We start from the raw sequence: 19,369 nt of genomic DNA, 5'->3' as shown, positions 1-19,369 counted from the left end.
ATATATATACATATATATATATATATATATATATATATATATATATATACCACATCTTCTTTATCCATTCATCCATCGATGGACATTTGGGCTCCTTCCATACTTTGGCTATTGTTGATGTGCTGCTATAAACACCAGGGTGCATGTGCCCCTTAGAAACAGCACACCTGTATCCCTTGGATAAATACCTAGTAGTGCAATTGCTGGGTCATAGTACCCATAGTACCCTCCATTTTTAATTTTTTGAGGAACCTCCCATACTGTTTTCCAGAGTGGCTGCACCAGTTTGCATTCCCACCAGCAGTGCAAAAGGGTTCTTCTTTCTCTGCATCCTTGCCAACATCTGTTGTTGCCTGAGTTGTTAATGTTAGCCATTCTGACAGGTATGAGGTGGTATCTCATTGTGACACCAACTCTATCTAGTATCAGAGCCGACATTCTTTATCACTAAGCTATGTCTTCTCCACCGTGGGGACAGGTCAGTTTGGTGGCATTCACATTGACTAGAGACCATTTTTTTCTCTTGAGACAGTGTTTGGCAGCAAACTGAAAAGAGTCACCAGAATTTGGTGGATTAAATAAATAAAGTTTGAACAAAGATCTAGAAGTGTTAGAGAAATGAGCTATTGAGGTTTGAGAAGTCATGTCTCTAGGATTCTAGGAGCCTTCAAATACAAGGAGGAATTAGACTATTGGGACAGCATTCTAGGCCTGGGCAGAAGTCAGTCCAGGCAGAGAGGTCCAGGCAGAGAAGCCGCTTTCCCAGTATAACACTCCAGCCCAACCGGGGACAGTGCCAGGCCAAGGGAAACTCCAAGTTGATATGGCCTGAGATAGGCCTCCAAGGTATGAACCTCCTGGGTTTTTTTGTGATTTTGTGTGTGTGTGTGTGTGTGTGTGTGTGTGTGTGTGTTTCGTTGTTGTTATTTTTTAAAAGACGTTAAGTAATCTTTACCCAACATGGGTCTCGAACTTACAGCCACGAGATCAAGAATTGTACGCTTCACTGACTGAGCCAGCCACATGCCCCCTCCTGGTGATTTTGAAAGCACTTTGGCTTAAAGCTGGAGCCTCTGGAGTTGGCCTTTAGAAGGTTGATGGAACACTACAGAATAAACCAGGTGGCAGCTGGGTGCTCTGTGTCAGGAAAAGGAGTATTAAAATGATGCTCAGCAACCCCTCTCTCCCCAGAGTCCTCCAGAGAGCATGAACCTGGGCAGCCTTTGGCTTATAGGAAAATAAAATGTGTGATGCAGAAAGAACAGAGGTATTGAAGGTGAAGCCAACCCTTTACAATGATTATGAATGTCCCCACTCCTTTCACCATCATCATTTTAGGATAGGAGAAAGTACCAGACACGTGGATCATGGAAGCTATCATACCCATGATTCCTAGCTAAGAAAAACTGCCCCAGTCACAGCCCCCAAGGAGGGAAGTGCTTCCAGCTGTTTCTCATCCAGTGTTTGAGTGCTTTTGCCACGTGACCCTCTCTTGGCCACGTGTGATTGGACAAGAGTGATGCCTCGCCCAGGATGTGCTACCCACGGACTGGCTGGTACTGTCTGATGAAGCCCAGGTCAACCAGACCTGCCCAAATGAGAATTCGAATCAGCAAGTAGATCAATCAAATTGTATCTTTCCCTCTTAGGGAATTGATTTTGGAAATAAAGAGAAAATGAGCCAGCTGGTAGCAGTACAAGAACCCTTAGAAGAGGTGAATGAGGAGTACAGTCACTAAGTCACACTGATGCCAGAGCAAGTATCCCTGCACGTGGGTTGGCAATGTACCCTCACAGGTGGGTACCACATTGTGCACAGGATGGAGGATGTACCTTTTTTTGCAACTGAAGATGTATATTGCTAAACAGTGTTTGTCAGACAGAATGTTGAAAGGAGTGCCTCAGGCAGAATGGGAGAATCCCAAGTGGCCACATGGGAGGGGAGAGCTAGAGCATAATGACAAAGTATGCAAAGGAGCCCCAGGTTTCATAGAATGTGTGCAAGTTTGGTCCCATGAGTATAGAAGACAGCAGTTGGGGCCATAGCACTTATCCTCAAATAAGGGATATTTGAGGACTTGAAGAGTAACCAAGTGAATGGGATGACAAGCAGGGATGTCATTTAATCCCTTTAAAGACTTGCCCCAAATTCTAGGATATGAATGTGCACCACTGTATTAGGACCCTCTTGGTTTCAAGTGACAGAAACTCAACTCAAAGGAACTTATGAAGGAACTAGATGGCTCACATACTGGCTCACAGAACTGACTTTAGTCATGGCTGCATCCAAATGTACAATAGCATTAGGAGTTAGCCCTTCTCTCTTACTCTGCTTTCCTCCAGGTGGCTTTATGCTTTGGTTGGCAGGCTCTTCCCACACTTGACAAGGTGGTCAGCATCGGCTTCATGCTTCACGCTTCCCTCCTTATGGCTTAGCAGCCTCAGCAGGCAAAGAGTAATTCCTAGAAGTATTGCACAAGTCCTAGGGACAGCTGTCATTGGTCTGCCATGGGACATGTATCAACTTCTGAACCAATCACTGGGACCAGGGAGAAGCTGCAATCTGATTGGCCTGGCCTGGATCATGTGTTCAGCATGATGTCAGCCCCACCAGGACACAGAGCCTAATATAGAAAATGGCTGTTACTGGAGGGATGTTGAACAGGCACTAACAACAAATATCCACCTTAGCCCCAAACAAAACATCTGAGTACAACCTCTCTGGAGTAGTGATCCTTGAACTCCTGACGTTAACCTCCTATAGCTAATGTTGAATAATTTTCTGATCCCAGCTCCATGAGAGAGGACTAACTATATTTTTGGTTTATTAATAATGGGTTATTTATTTATTTTAATGTTTATTTATTTTTGAGAGAGAGAGAGAGAGACAGAGCATGAGTGGGGTAGGGGCAGAGAGAGAGGGAGACATGGAATCCCAAGCAGGCTCCAGGCTCTGAGCTGTCTGCACAGAGCCAGATGTAGGGCTCGAACCCATGAATCATGAGATCATGACCTGAGCCGAAGTCGAACGCTTAACCGACTGAGCCACCCAGGCACCCCAGTAACAGGTTTATTAATGACAGTTTTTATCTACAAACAATAAAATGCACTCTAGTCTCAACAGAAAAAGAATGTCTTAAAGGATATTAGTAGCTCCTGGAATCTCTGGCAGAATCAGAGAATGGGGCGTGAGACTCTGCAGCCATGAATAATACCCTGGTCCCCACCCAGTCTGTCCAGGGACAGGCTTGAGCCCGCTGCCCTGGCCTCTTCCTACGGGGAGCATCTCTGCCCCTGCTGCCTCCAGGGGTCTCCATGTCCCCTGCCGTGCTCCACCCCCCATCAAGATGCAACCCCATGCAGCAGCTGCTTCCTTGCTTTTCATTCTTCCGTATTGAAGGTTCGTGTTGCTACTTCCAATTGGCAGAGCCTGGGACACATGCCTCTGTCGCAGCTGCAGAGTTAGTCTGGGAAACTGAGTTCTGATCTCCACCCTGGTGAAGTAATGCCTGAAACATGGCCTACTTTCCTAACTTAGAAAGGCTATTCAAGCAATGCTGGGCTGGCACCAGTATGAGCCACATCCACTACACCACACTTCAGACAGTCAGGTCTTCTGTGTCTTCTGGGTTCCAGAGAAATCAAGCCATGGGGCCAAAACTCTTTACTGCCACATGCGTCCTGCCAGTAAAATCGGTGCATCTCTGATTTTTGCAACCAATGGAAGGCAGTTAACATAAGTAATTTGGCCATCACAGTCTGGATAAAATGCAGTGTGGGGTAGTGTTCCCTTCCCAGCCAGATTGGATCACAGAAGCTTTAGATTTCTTCTTCAGAAGGAAAGTCTTCAGGGAGGATTTTGAAGGTGCCCATAAAGCATGGTCACGCGGAGCCCTCCTAGGACTGCCAACCCACAGACATTTAACGGGCCTTTTTACAGGCTTTACAAATGCCACATCCGGCTACTGTTTAACCACAGACCATCCCCAGCCATTGACAAGAAGCTTCCCCATGTGATAAATTTCCTTCAGAGTTTGGAAAGCAGCACTTTCCAGGAAACTTCCCTCCTATGGCTCCCCACTGCTCTCAGGAGCTCAAGTTATTCAGTTAAGAAATAGATTTTGAGGGGCACCTGGCTGGGTCAGTTGGGGGAACATGGGACTCTTGATCTCAGGGTTGTGAGTTCAAGCCGCACGTTGGGCGTGAAGATTACTTAAATAAATGAACTTAAAAAAAAAGAGGGGTGCCTGAGGGACTTAGTTGGTTGAGCATCTGACTCTTGATCTTGCTCAGGTATGACTTTATGATTTATGGGATTGAGCCCCGTGTCAGGCTCTGTGCTGACAGTGTGGAGCCGGTTTGGGATTCTCTCTCTGCCCCTCTCCACCATTCGCATATGTGCACTCTCTCTCTGAAAACAAACAAACAAACAAACAAACAAAACCAAAACCAAACAAAAGAAATAGATTTTGAGTATCAACTATGTCCCATGCATTGTACTATTGTACTAACACTGGACATACTCTGCCCCAGGGAGCCTTCAGACAAGTATATTAGCCAAAGATTAACTGCAGCAACATGATGCAAGGACAGGAATGAAAATGTCCAAGCACCATTATCCAGAAAGAGATGCATAGTTTTCATTTTTACAGGCTTACTGATCAGGGTCACTTTGGAAGCTGAGGTCTTTGACTTAATACAGGAGTATAGTCATTATATTTTCCAAACATGTAGTCTGGTAAAGAAAGGTCTCTGATCAGATCACTCATCTGTGTAAAAGTCTTTTAAAGGTATCACCATTATATACATTTAATTATATTTAACAAATGAAAATGATAAATTCGGAGGAAATTATGACCACCTCTGAAAATCCAGCCAAGGCAGTCAGTTGGATGTACATAACTGGCCTTCCACGTTGGGGATGTGTGGAATTCTCCTCAGAGTACAGAAATGTTCCACAAAGAAAAATATGGGATTTGACAGCAAGGGAAAAGAGGAAATGTCTGGTCTAGACCCCAAATATTCTCTCACGACCTACCACAGGTCTGGCCGTTTCCACGCGGTGGCAGGTGCTCAGGAAAACCACTAGGTGTCGCTGTGAACCCGCGAGAGCCTGGCCCCGCGCTGCGGGCCACATCAGCCCGGTCTGTTTTCAATCAACACGTTGTCAGTTTTCCTCCCCGAGGCCCCAGGGGTGTGCTAGGAATTTTTATTTCTTGAGAAATCCTGTGATTCAGCTGTCCTTTGTTGGCCCTGCTTGAGAGAATGAAGACCGCGCTTGCTCTACCAGCCCCCAGGCAGGAGGTTCCAAGGGAAGGGGTCTCTGGACCGCCAGCTACAATGCCACCTCTTTCTTTCCTCCTGGGAGCAACCCTGGCCTCTGCCTTGCTCTCCCCCTCCCTTTTTGCCTCTTCATCCCCCTTTTTTATCTTTCTCTCCCAGTGCCCGTTGACACTAATGAGCCCTCGGGGGCTCTGTGCAGAGAGGGGATCATCCTAGAAGCCTTGTCCTGGTGAATTTCAAGGCACCCAAACCAGCTCCCACATAAACTAGCTTGCAGATGCCATCCTCACCTTACACCTCCCCCTCCCCCTTCTGATTCGAGCCCTGACCTTGCCCCCTCCTTCCAAAGCAGTCACGAAATTAAGGCGGTGTTGCAGAGGGAGCAACAAGAGGCTAAGCTATCTTCCCAGGAATTCCTGACCCTAGTTCTGGCATAAAGGGGTTAGAAGCTGCACCTGTTTTCAGACCCCACCTCCCCCTGCTACTTACTGGCTCTGAGACCTTTGGCCTTACTTCGCTGTGAGAGCTTTCTGAGCCTCAGTTCTTCACAGGTAAATTTGATAGTACCTCCAGATGCATATATTAAATAAAACCATGAGTACAAAGGACCCCAAGGGACCTTGCACATTGCAAGCATTCTATAAATGCAAAGTGATTTTAATTATTATTACATGGACACTTACACAGACACATTAACACACACTCAGCCAGGGGCGCCTGGGTGTCTCCGTCAGTTAAGGGTCTGACTGTTGATTTCGGCTCTGGTCGTGATCTCACGGTTCATGAATTCAAGCACCATATCGGACAGTGCAGAGCCTGCTTGGGGTTCTCTGTCTCCCTCTCTCTGTCTGCGTCTCCCTGTTCTCTCTCTCTCTCAATAAATAAATAAATAAATAAATAAATAAATAAATAAATAAAATAAAAATAAATTATCAATAAAATTAACAAAAAACAAAAAAACCCCACACACTCAGCCAAAGGTATAGAACTTAGGCCCTCATCTCCTGAATCCATGGCAAGATGGTGTCTTAAGGAAACAAAATCTGAGGGCATTTAGTCAGAGATGCCAGCCACTACCGCTGATTCTAACCCTCTCTACTCACGTCAACAGTGATGAAGTTGTTCTGAGCCCAGCTGGGAGCTGTCTTGGTCAATAGCAATAGCTTGCTTGGCAAAATGCCCCGATAGCTGTCCTGGGGCCTTCTGGGAAAAGGCCACTTGTGGGTGGAGACTCACTCCCCCCTCGAGAAGGTTTGGTACACCACTCCCTGGTTTCCAGCTACCACACTGCTACTGTGGGTTTTCGTGGGTGACCACAGGGCAGAATCCTGACTGTGGGTACCCTGTGGCTGCTGTGCAGGCCCTGAGGCCACATACCCTGGAAAGCTTGGGGAAAGGTGGAAAGAAGGCAGATCCGGTCTGTTACCAGAGGCATTTCTAGACCACTCTGTGGGCTAAATGGTAAAAAGAGCCCCTGCTGGTCCAGATTAGTAACAGCAGTCCCAGTTGCTGAGTGACCCAGATCTTGATTTACTGTCTTTGGAAGGCACTAGAATACTCATAGCCAAGACGAGACTGCTTTTGTTGAGCAGCAGACAGGTAGGGAATGTGTACAGAACGCAGAAAGAATAGACTGCCTTTTAGCAGCCCAAAGGCTCATGCTCTGGGCTTGGCAGGACTCCAGAGGCCAGGGGCCATTTCAGATCCCATCCTAAGCCAGGCCAACCCAAGCCAGGCGGGAGATGACACTCTTGGATCACACCTGCTGGTCCAAAAGCTGGTATTGACACTGCACCCGTGCACTGGTATTGATTTCTGCAGCCCAGAGAAGCCTTGGACTTTAAGGGAAGAGAGTCACTCCGTGGATCCACCTTCATGTTGAGTCATCTGACACCTTTCCCCACTGGCAGGCAAATCGCTGAACCCTTCCCACTTAGAAGCTGGTGTCCTGGCTCCTTGACCTCTGGGCAAGTTTCCTCATTGCTCCAGCCCTCAGCTTTCTCATCTGTAAAATGCAGGTGACGGGACCATCCTCAACGGAATGCTGGGAGGATTAGAGTTCGTGTAGGCAGCGTGCCCAACACATGTTAGACACATACCTGCCATCCTGAGGTTGGTGGACACATAGTCTGCAGACCACTCACGTGCAGAGGAAGCTGCCATCAAGAAGCTCAGTGAGGTCAACCCACACTCCAGACCACCCCCAGACTCCTCATGCCACAGTAGATAGGATCTGGGAAGGGCTGAATGCCCCATACCACAACCTGGATGGGGCGAGGGCTGTCTCGCTTTCTTTAAAAATTTGTGCAATCAGGCGCGCCTGGGTGGCTCAGTCGGTTGAGCGTCTGACTTCAGCTCAGGTCAAGATCTCACAGTTGACAAGTTTGAGCCCCACATCGGGCTCTGTGCTGACAGGTCAGAGCCTGGAGCCTGCTTCAGATTCTGTGTCTCCCTCTCTCTCTGCCCCTTCCCTGCTCATGCACTGTCTCCCTCTGCCTCGAAAACAAATAAACGTTAAAAAAATTTTTTTAATTTGTGCAATCAGAACACGTGTCTGCGTAAGAACTTGTACATGAACGTTCATTGCAACATTATTCGTAACAGCTGAGAGGTAGAAACAACTCAAATATCCACCAACTGCTGACTGGATGTGGTATGCTTATCCAGTAGAACATCACTCAGCCACTATAGGGAACGAACTACGGCTGTCTGCTGCAACAGAAATGGATCTTGATAACATTATGCTAAGTGAAATAAGCAAAAGGACAAATAGTCTATGATTCTATTTATGCAAAATGTCCAGAGTAGACAAATCCATAGCGATGAATTAGGAGGTACCAGGGCCTGGAACTGGGGAATGACTATTGATGGGACTGGGTTTATTTGGAGGGAGATGAAAATATTTTAGAATTAGATAGTGGTAATGGTTGCACAACTTTGTGAAGACACTGAAAACCACTGAGTTTTATGGTACGTGAATTAAATCACAATATGAATAATGAAATTGTCACACGCACAAAAAAGGACCGCTTAGCATGCCAGCTGGAGTATGCTTTGACCGCGGACGGATAAACGAGATGGGCAGTGCGGGAGTGGAGCTCTCGTGAGCCTCGCCTATAAATCATCTTAACCAGCTTCCCTCCCTCAGCTGTGCCTGGTTCTGAAGGGGCTACGGCAGCTGCAGAGTTTTCTCGGTGCCACGGAAATCAAAGGGCTGCTGAGGACGCTGGGGCTCAGCCTGAATGCTCGCCTCCGGCACCGGGCCAGCCTCAGATGCAAAGTTCACAAGCATGCTTTGCCTTGGTCTTAAGGTTTACAGGGATCATGTTTCCCAAACCAAAAATCAGGGCTGATAATTATGGTTTGTGCTCATGAGGATAGTAGGATATACCATGTGAAGTTAGAACTGTCTCTAAAAATCTAATCACAAGTAAAGCTCCAGTTTTTGCCGGACATATTCATCTCCCTTTTTCCCTCTAATCAGACAAGCTTCCTAAGAACGTAGACGCTCTGGGGAGTCACAGGGATCAATTTTTTCCTACAGCCCAGGTCTCCAGGTGAAAGGTATTTGATCATGGGGCGCCTGGGTAGCTCAGTTGGTTGAGCCTTCGATTTCGGCTCAGGTCATGATCTCACAGTTCATGACTTCGAGCCCCACGTCGGGCTTGCTGCTGTCAGCACAGAGCCTGCTTCGGATCCTCTGCCCTCCTCTCTCTGTCCCTGCCCCACTCGTGCTCTCTCTCTCCAAAAATAAATAAATATTTAAAGAAGAAGAAGAGGAAGAACGGTACAACAGTCAGCCCTTGTCTGCGACTTTGTTTTCTGAGATTTTGGTTACCTGTGGTGGACTGTGGTCCAGAAGCAATGATTCTCCTTCTGGTTTATCGTCAGAAGTTTTGGTGGTAGCCCAGTGTCACCATGCCCACATTCACGTGACTTCATCTCATGTCATCACAAGAAGGAGGACAGGACAGTAAGATTTTTTTTATAGGACAATAAAATATTTTGAGAGAGAGAGAGAAAGAGAGACCACATTCACGTAACTTTTATTGATGTGTGTATATTGATATAATTGTATTTTACTATTAGTTATTGTTATTAGTCTCTTACTATGCCTGTTCTATAAATTAAACTTTATCAGAAACTTTATGTATGTATTGGAAAAAGTATTACATACAGTGTTAGGCACTATCCGCCATTTCAGGCATCCATGGGTGGGACTTGGAACATATTCCCCACGGGTAAGGGGGATGACTGTCCTTTTCAGACTGAGAACAAATGTCATGCAGTGCTCAGGTTGAATGAGGTGCCTGCAACGTTTCCCAAGGCAGGGCACAGACTCCAGACCTAGAAAGTCTATGCCTGTTTCCTCTGTTTCATCGAAGCCCGTTTGGAATGTTGACAGGAAGTTCAGTGCAACAGACACACTGAGGGGTTCTCTTTTCTTGCCCAACATACACATGACCACCATCCTCGGAAAGCAACAGATCTCAGAGTAGGCATGGGGACAGTCACATTCAGGAGGAACTGTTCAGTGTTATCTGAAATAACTGTATCTGGTAGCTTCCGTTGAGGGAGTGGTTAAAGCCTCCTGGGGCACCTTTATCTAATACGGAATAGGGCCTGAGAGAACTCAGGACTTCTTTCACTTATGAGACACTCATTCAAAAACGTTCTGTAAAATTTCCACATACCCACCACCTCCATCTCTGCCATCCTGGACCAACCCACCAACATTCATATCTGGATTAATCCAATAGCCACTTAATTGGTCTCTCTACTTCCAGCCCTGTTCCCTGCCTCCCAGAAGTCTATTCTCAAGTCAGCAATCAGAAAGATGCTTTAAAAAAAAAAATAAATAATGAGGCGCCTGGGTGGCTTGGTCGGTTAAGTGTCCGTCTTTGGCTCAGGTCATGATCTCATGGTTTGTGAGTTCGAGCCCTGTGTTGGGCTTTGTGCTGACAGCTCAGAGCCTGGAGCCTGTCTTCAGATTCTGTGTCTCCTTCTCTCTCTGCTCCTTCCCTCCTCATACTCTGTCTCTCTCACTCTCAAAAATAAATAAACATTAAATTTGTTTAAAATAAATAAATAAGCAAATAATGAAAAAATAAATTACATCGGGGCACCTGGGTGGCTCAGTAGGTTAAGCATCCAACTCTTGATTTTGCCTCAGGTCATGATCTGACAGTTTGTGAGACTGAGCTCCCCATTGGGCTCAGCATGTAGTACGAAGACTGCTGGGGATTCTTTATCTTTCTTTTTCCCTGTCCCTCACCTGCTCTCTCTCTCCCTCTCTCAAAACAAGTAAATCAACTTAAAAAAACCATAAATTATATCGCTCCTCAAAACCCTGCAAAGGCTCCCATCATACTTGGAGTAAAAGCCAAATTCCTTACAAGGGCCCACGAAGTCCTACGTGATGATCACACAATTCCCCACCCCCTCACCATACACGCCCCACAGGTGACACATTCCCAATCTTTCCCCACAGATGTATTGCCCACTTCCCCACAAGCCTCCCTCTGAAGTCACTTCTGGGCCTCATGCTCATCACTCTGTTCCTCCTACTGATCCTTGGCTTGCCCTTGCCTTTGTATTTCCAGCCTGGAGCCTCTTCCCAGTTACCTGCATGGCTCTTTCCCCACTTCCAGCAATAGATTCTCATCTTATCATGGGGGCGTTCCTTGAGCACCCTCATTAGAGTGGCTATCCCCACCCTCCATAACCCTGACCCCATTCATTTTTTTCAATGGCATTTACCACCATTAACACTGTGGATGGAGGTGTGTGTATATATATGTATACACACACACACACACACACACACATACATATATGTATATGTATATACCCACACCATATATATACACACATATTATATAGTGTATATAATGTATAATATCTATATATATTATATATAGTGTATATATAATCCATTTGTCTATCATTCCTGTGGAAATAAATGAAGACCAACCATACAAGAAAAGCAAAGGCTACTACTTATTCATAGCTCACTGTAGCAAGGGAGTCAGCCCCATCACTTGAATTTTAGCAGAGTCACTAAGGCAGGGAAGCTTAATACTGGACCAAAGGTGCCCTGATTGGAGGCTGTTGGCATGGGGAGGCCGCGGGTGAGCTAACTGGAAGGGTGATTGGTGAGGAGTGGATATTTGGCTTTCTGTGGTTGGTCCTAAATTGGAAGTGGATATAAAAATGAGGGAAGGTGTCAGTTATTAATCAAGTCCTGGCCATTGTGGGCAGATTGTTACAGAAGTTACCGTTTACCTTCCTAGATTGTTACTAGAGCTCACAATCTGGCTTCCTGCAAGTCTGATTTACAAAAGGCTGGCTTCCTGTGCCCTTGTTGTAGATGGCGGGGGGTGGGGGGGGGGGGCGGTTTCCCGCAGGTTGTGGGTCAGAGTTCTGTTTTTATATATGGTCCGGCCACTGTTCATTTGCATCGTCAGTCTCTCATCCTTTGCCAGGACCGGCGAGAACATTGTTTTATTTACTGCTATCTCCCCAGAGCCTGAAATAGTGTCTTGTACCTAGTAGGCACTCAGCGACTGTTTGCTGTTGATTATCATGTTTGTCCAGATCTAGTGAGAAACGCTGTGACTCTGCCACGTGACCTGGGTAGAAAACTAAAGGCAAGCTTGCATGATTCAATCCAACTCTACAAATGTTTGTTGAGTGCTTGCTGGTATCCAGTGGGCTATCTATGGGGTTATTCACTCAGGTTACACAGGAAAAGCACCGGTAGAAAATTGGTTGAAGTCTGAGACTCCGAATGCTTTGGCCTTTGCTCAAAATTTTTCTTTTCTCCCACCTGGAACTCATCTCTACCTTTAAGCCCCTCAGGCTCCAGGTCTCCCATTATACTCGGAGGCTGCGGTGGCCCACACCTGCTCTCTCCAGCACTTAGGACCTCGGCAGCTCCTTTAGTCGTCGCAAAGCACCTGTGTGGTAGCTGGCTGTCTTCTCCATGAGGTGGTTATCTTTTCGGTTGGATTTTGCCCTTTTAGGGCAGGAGCCACATCTCGCCCCCAATGCAGGTGACACACAGGAAGGTCTCGGGGGTCTGAGTCTCTCCCCATCCCTCCTATGTTTGACCTTTTCCCTGAGTTCCACATCAGATGTCTCACTGGCCTCAGGATACATCTATTCTCTACACACGGAAGTCCCAGCTGGCTCGGTGCTGCCATTTGGTGTATGCCGGCCTGGTAACCCCAGGCTGGGGGCCCCCTACTCAGGTATCTCACTGTTTTCTTTTCTTTTTTTTATGTTTATTTTTGAGAGAGCAGGAGACATAGCATGAGTGGGGGAGGGGCAGAGAGAGAGGAAGATATGAATCTGAAGCAGGTTCCAGTCCCTGAGCTGTCAGCACAGAGCCTGACAGAGAGTTTGAACTCATGAACTGTGAGATCACGACCTGAGCCAAAGTCGGACGCTTAACCACCTGAACCACCCAGGCGCCCCTCAACTCTTTTCTGACAAAGGGCTCTGCGTGAAGTCTTTTACAAAAAAAATATTTAAATGGTTCTGAGTTATCTGTTCTTCCAGGAAAGTTTGGGTTCATCTATCTTTCGGCTAGAACACTCAAGGAACCAAGAAACAAACAGGCCAGGATGGATTGGGAACAGAACTTCTGGGGATGGCCTATCAGCAGAGGCCAAGGTCAGCCGTGGCAGACAGAATGCAAGCTTCTTACGGGCAGGGATTCGGGGCAGCTGTTTACTAATGAATCAACACCTGGCTCACAGTAGATGCCCCATAAATATTTATTGGACAAATGGGAGTTATAAACATGCACATTAAGTTTGGAACGAGAAACGCCAAGTTTCAATAGAGACCACTTTCAATGTTCACTCATCTCGTTGCTTCAGTCTCCTGAGCCATCACAAGGCACACTGCATTAAAAGGCAAGTGACAGAAGTATCGATGTGAAAGAGGGTTCTGAGGAGCGAAAGTGTCATTGCCCAGTTTCTCTTCGTGAGCCATGCGTGCTTGTAACACCGTGCCCCCCCACTGGAACTCCGTCATTCGCCACGTGGTTTCAGATCCCTCAACAGTTATGGGTCCCTTTGTGGTCTAATCCCTGAACATCTCTGCCCTCATTTTATGACTCAGAATCTGGGGCAACTCAACATTAGCTACAATAAGTCCATATGTGTTTAAGGCCCTCGAAAGGGAAATGTGAGAAAATCTGCACAAGATTCATAGGACTCCCCGGCTTTTATTCAGATAATTTTTTTTTTTTTGCCCCGTCAAACCCGGTAAATGTTAGAAAACAAATGGCCTCAGTCCTGGGCCTCAGACTTCTGATTTTCTTAATCTGGTAGTCAGATATGCAAAGGGAAAGAGCAGGTTTTCTCTTGGCCGAAGAACATTTTGCCCAGTGCCTCTGCTGACCCTGTGTCTTGGCTTCCTTGGGGCTCACATCTTGGGCTTTGGAAGACAAACGGCTCTTCCCGCCCATCACCAGGGGAGAATCTGAGCTCCTCAAACAGACCCCAGCCTTCAGGAGGTCCCTCCCTGTGCCCGACTTAAATCCCTTCTTCTGGCCGAGAAGCCTGATTCCCTCTTGGCCTGTCATCGCTGGAGAAGGGGGAACAGATGCTTGCTGCTCTCCTTTTAATCATCCTTAATGGGCTCATAAACAGTTATTAGGTCCCCCTTCAGCCTTCTCTGAGCCTCATTTTACTTGCATTGAGGCTGAGAGCTTCTGAGGAAGGCATTTTACTCAGGGCTGCACAGACTTGTGGAGTCTTAAATGGGTAATCAGCCACTTCACCCACTTTAACCTCCACAAATGAACAGCTCTGCCTCCTTTTGCAAAATTTAAATCTATTCAAGGGAGTTCCCCGGCAACCAACCCTTATTAATAAATCACGCCTGCTCTAGGCCAGGACGGGACATTTTTTTTTTTTTTTTTTAATGTTTCTTTCTCTTGAGAAGTCACACGGGTGCAGAGGCACACAGTAAATACACAGCTGCTCCCTCGAAGTTCTGCATTTGCAGAATCGGGAGTTCTCATCTGGCTCCCCAACTGGGAGAGGGGAGAGGGGTGCTGCTCTAATAGACTCTCGCCCGGTCCTTTCTTGTGGCGGTTGGACTAGGAACACAGCAGCTGGGGGTGGGGGTGGGGGTGTTGTTTCAGCTTTGAGAAAGAGTGATTGCGTTTCCGGAGAAATTTTAACCCAATGGCTAAGATTAAAAGGGCCGACAACACCAATTCCAAAGCAATTGGAACTCTTGGGCGTTGCTGGTGGAAGTGTAAATCAGAGCCACCAACTTTGGAATTCTTCGCAGATCCCAGCACTGGCTCTAACAATTCCCCTCGTGGGCACAGGCTCAGAAGACACGAGTGTTTATGCTCACCAAAACACCTGCACAAGAAAGTTCATAGTGATGGGATTTATCATAGTAAAATACTGGAAGCGGCCGCCCAAGTGCAGAATGGATAAAGAAACTGAGGCATACTCTTGCAAATGAGGAGGCCGCACAGTGGAGGAGAACTGGATTACCAATCCGCAGCGCAGCACGGATGAATTTCACAGACGTGATGCTGGCTGGGTGCAACAAGCAGGGCACAAAAGAGCATGTTTCGTGTGATTGCATTCCTGCGAAATTCCGAAAAGGCGATACTAATCTATGATGATAAAGATCAGAATAGCGGTTATCTCTGAGGGGAGCCTATTATGAGTGGAATACCTTAGATCTGTGCACTTTATTGAATATAAGTTACACCTCCATAAAAAAAAGAAGAATAAAAAAAGGTGTGCGTTGTGTGTTCTTCTTCCTGGATGAATAACTCATTATATATTCATCCATTTTTTTTTTCCCTCTGGCCTGCTTCTTTCAAAAAAGATCGGAGGTGACTACAAAGGAGTGTGGCTTTGAGTGTTTTTATCAGGGAGGCAATCTGAGTGATACTACACAAAGGGCAGGTAATCGAGATGAAACCAGGTGTGAGGGGAGCCCTCAGCATTCATGTCGGAAGTCCTAAGCACTTCCTAGGGGGTGAACCGAATGAAGCTTCCCAGTAGTCACCACGAAGAAGAAACACGGTTCCTCCTCCAATAGCTAACGGTTCATCTGATCAGAGGACAGAGACCCGAGAGAAATTTCACCTGGGCTGTCTCAGAAAAAGGCAACTAGATAATCAAGCCCCTGTCTGTTTAAATTTTTTTTTAATGTTTATTTTTGAGACAGAGAGACGGAGTGTGACTGGGGGTGGGCAGAGAGAGAAGGAGACACAGAATCAGAAGCAGGCTCCAGGCTCTGAGCTGTCAGCACAGAGCTCGACGTGGGGCTCAAACCCATGAACTGTGAGATCGTGACCTGAGCCGAAGTTGGGTGCTTAACCGACTGAGCCACCCGGGCGCCCCGCCCCTGTCTGTTTTAAACATTCCATTTGGGACCCTGGATCTCCCAGTCCCTTCAGACCATGTTTTCACCCCTAAGGCACTCCCACACCTGCCCTCATGGAATTCAGGGAGAAGCAGCATCCCAGGGCCATCAAGGTCCCTTTGCTGTGCTGCACTGTGGGCCCCACAACCAGGTACCCATTACTTTCCTGGGTGCAGTTTGGGGAAAGCCCTGCTCATGAGGGCTGTGTTTCTGCTCTTGGGGGTGCCGAGCTTGCCATCCTGGTTTCTGGAACTGGGGCTTGCATCCTCAACCTGTGCTTTGCTGCTCAGCCCATCTTGCTCGCCGGTGCTCCCGGGTGGCCCGGCCCCTTCCCCTGCGACAGGTCTACTTGGAGCAGCTCCGTGGGGGCTGGGCTCTTGCCATCTTGGCATTTGGGCTGAGGGATCTTTCCACTTTCTGGTTCCAGTTTTTGAGTTGAATTCATATACTGCCCCAGTAACTAGAGGGAAAAAAATATGCAACCAGCATATAAACGAGGGAATTCAGGACGCTCTCTTCCTCCATCTCCAGCCCGCTCAGTTCTTACCCCGAGGGAAAGCTGAAAGGCACTAGGAGGCGTGAATCAGGGCACAAACTTTGCCAGCCCACCCTTTCCACGAGCTACAGGGCTCCAACCCCACAGGTAGCAAATATCATGCCTCCCTGGGTGAGGAGGCTCAGGACAGGCTCTCGATTGTGAGATTAGAAAGCCACATAAATCTTGAATTCCGTTGTCAGTTCTGGATAAATTCAGTTCCGTTTTTAATGGGGTTACCCGTCATGTTCTGAAGGGATGTTTTGAGAGCCCCCGGAATCCCAGATAGAGAAAGGAAGTCACCACATAAGGAGGAAAGGGCTTTTTTATCTATGTTAGGTTAGCAGAGATTGGTAGATGCGGACACTGAGTCTGGCCTCTGTTGAGATGGTGCAAGGGAGCCATTTTTATTGTGTCAGCGTGGCAGACACTAATTGGTGTGTTTATTCACATTAGTTCAATTTGCTCATCCCCCCCCCCCCCCCCCCCGCCTTTTTTTTTTTTTTTTCTTCTGTCAACCCACAAATGTAGGTAACAGTCTTGGTCCTCCCTGGCTTTTGCCCCAGAAGCTGGAGTTTCAGGCGATCCCTGGCTCTTGCCATTTCCCTGCGGCAAGAGTGGCCTCTCGGCAGGGGATCCCACCAGCACTTATGCTAATGTGGGCACATTATGGTAACAAGTACCTAATAATAGAGGGAAATTTAATTCCAGCAGCAGCAGCAGCCTCTCCTGGAGAGGAGCCATCCTTCCGAGAAGGACCGAGCCGCTCGCATGTGAGGGTGGCAGGGAGCCAGCACGCTTGCCTCCCGAGTTTGGTTTCCTTCCCTTTATTCACATCTATAATTGAGCCTTTGTAAGTGGAGGGATGTGTGTAAAGGAGCTAAATTTGGAGCTGATTTCATGGGGGTGACGGGAGCTCTGGAGGCCAGCTTTACCTTATGTTCATCTTGCCGACCAAGAAGAAATTCTTGGCCCTGATCTAGGGGGAAAAGGAGCCAAGCCTGCCATTTCTCCCTATCTCTCACTACCAATAGGATGGTGTGAGGAGCATTCAGAAAGGACCGGGGAGGTGGTTGAGCTCCAAAGAGCAGGCAGAATTCAGTCCGCTGAATTGGTTTGTGATTTGGGAAGGGAGGCGAGAGAGGGCAGGAGGCGTCAGGTGGAAATCCTCTGAGGCCTCACACATGGTCATGTGCTGGAGCGTGTGCCAGCCAGCTCTGCTCAGAGGTGATCTCACGCTGTGTTGCAGCGGGAAAGGTCAGGCGACATAACCGAATGATGGACCAACTGAGTTGAGGGCAGGAGATTGGATGGGGTCCTCCATGACTCCACCAACCTGGAATGTGAAAAACACCTTTCGGATGGCATTGCCAGTTAATTACCTGGGTCGATGGCTTCTCCATCAAAGACAGAGTTCATCTGGATCGTTTCCTATGGAGAAGAAAGAGACAGCTTCAAGCACAACCCTACACTCTTCCCCCCGGGGCCAGGCCACTCATCTTCACAGCCTGCGTACCTTACCCAGGGCCTTCTTGACACTAGTCTATTTGATAGGCGCTGTGCTAAAGGCCGAGGACGCAGCAGTGAACACGACGGGTGTGGTTACTGCCTGCACAACGCTTGCAATCAGTGGGCGCCATTGACAACAGGTGGACGATATAGAGTGATAAGGTCATGAGCGGGAATATGGCACACCCTGGGGGCCCGGGAGGGCGGGAGGACATTCATCCTGCCCTGAGTGAATGATAGGCTACAGCTTCACGGAAAGTGGAGCAGAGATGCCATACAACCCTGGCTGAGATCTACTTTGCCTGAGCGGGATCTGTCAGGCAGATGGGCAAGGTGGGCACAGGAGAGCACTCACGTGCTCCCAGCGTTGGGCTATGACTGCGACGCGACCCCTTTCCTCGGCTGATACAATGTTGCTGCTGGGTGTGCCCCCCTTACCGAGGCCTTGTGCTCCTTATCTCTTTCTTCCCCTGTTCTCTGTGCCTCCCTTCAGGACCTGACCTCTGTCGGCACGGAAACACCCCCTTCCCTCCCAAGGTGCCCTCCAGTGATGCCCTTCTTTAGCACGCTGATGAGGACTGTGTTCAGAGTCTCGTGGCCTTTCCAGCACCAGTTTGCATCACACAGGCCATCATCTGCACACTGGCCCATGGCTACTCCACTCCAAAAACAGAGGAAGTGGAGACCATCTGGGTTTTATCCATTCAAACAATTCAGCAGCTGCACTTCTATGGTCATGGGGACTACTTATTTAATTGATTGATTTAATGTTACATATTTCTAAGGTGCTCTCTGAGTGGCATCACCAGGGGTATTGCCTTAGACAATGAGGCTAAGGAGATAATAGACCAGCTCTTTCTCACGCTCGTAGACAGGCCCGTACTTGTAAACACTTAGGTGATGGACCTGAGGCAAAGATTCTGGTGCCCTGGACTGTCTTCTTCGTTGTTCATGTCATTCCCCAAATGTATGGGTCCGGGATCACAACAAAATCTTATTATCGGGGGCTGAGGGAGACTTGGGGAGTCACCTTCAAGTTCTGTCACTCTCAGTGGGCAGATCAGGTTTAGTAAAGAAAAACAAGGAGGGGGGCACCTGGGTGGCTCAGTCGGTTAAGCATCCGACTCTCGATTTCAGCTCAGGTCATGATCTTGCAGTTTGTGGGCTGGAGCCCCACATCGGGTTCAGCACTGCTGGTGTGGAGCCTGCTTGGAATATTCTCTCTCTCTCTCTCTCTCTCTCTCTCTCTCTCAAAATAAATTAAAAATCTTAAAAAAAAAAATAGGAGCGCCTGTGTGGCTCAGTTGGTTAAGCATCCAACTTCAGCTCAGGTTATGATCTCACGGTTCATGGGTTCAAGCCCCACATCGGGCTCTGTGCTGACAGCTCAGCACAGATTCCATGTCTCCCTCTTCGGATTCCAAATCTCCCTCTCTCTCTGCCCTTCCCCTGTTCATGCTCTCTCTCTCAAAAATAAATAAACATTAAAAATCTTTTTAATTAAAAATAAATTAAAAAAAAATTTAGTAAGAAAGAAAGAAAGAAGGAAGGAAGGAAGGAAGGAAGGAAGGAAGGAAGGAAGGAAAGAAAGAAAGAAAGAAAGAAAGAAAGAAAGAAAGAAAGAAAGAA

At 47.6% G+C, this 19,369-nt stretch overlaps 1 protein-coding gene across 1 annotated transcript in view; it reads right to left on the bottom strand.

The window, feature by feature from the left end:
* Positions 1-15,660: 15,660 nt before the first annotated feature.
* CDHR3 (cadherin related family member 3) overlaps positions 15,661-19,369 on the bottom strand; it is a 102,511-nt gene continuing 98,802 nt past the window's right edge. The window contains exons 18-19 of the mRNA XM_040471598.1: positions 17,614-17,662; positions 15,661-16,156 (exon numbers count right to left, since the gene is read on the bottom strand). Of these exons, the coding sequence (XP_040327532.1) occupies positions 15,855-16,156; positions 17,614-17,662 (351 nt within the window). The 3' untranslated portion in view covers positions 15,661-15,854. The remainder of the gene's footprint in view (positions 16,157-17,613; positions 17,663-19,369) is intronic.

This window comes from Herpailurus yagouaroundi, unplaced genomic scaffold (assembly GCF_014898765.1).
Source record: "Herpailurus yagouaroundi ecotype Mexico unplaced genomic scaffold, PumYag 100, whole genome shotgun sequence".
NCBI lineage: Eukaryota > Metazoa > Chordata > Mammalia > Carnivora > Felidae > Herpailurus > Herpailurus yagouaroundi.
This window is presented reverse-complemented; position numbering and strand designations above follow the sequence as displayed.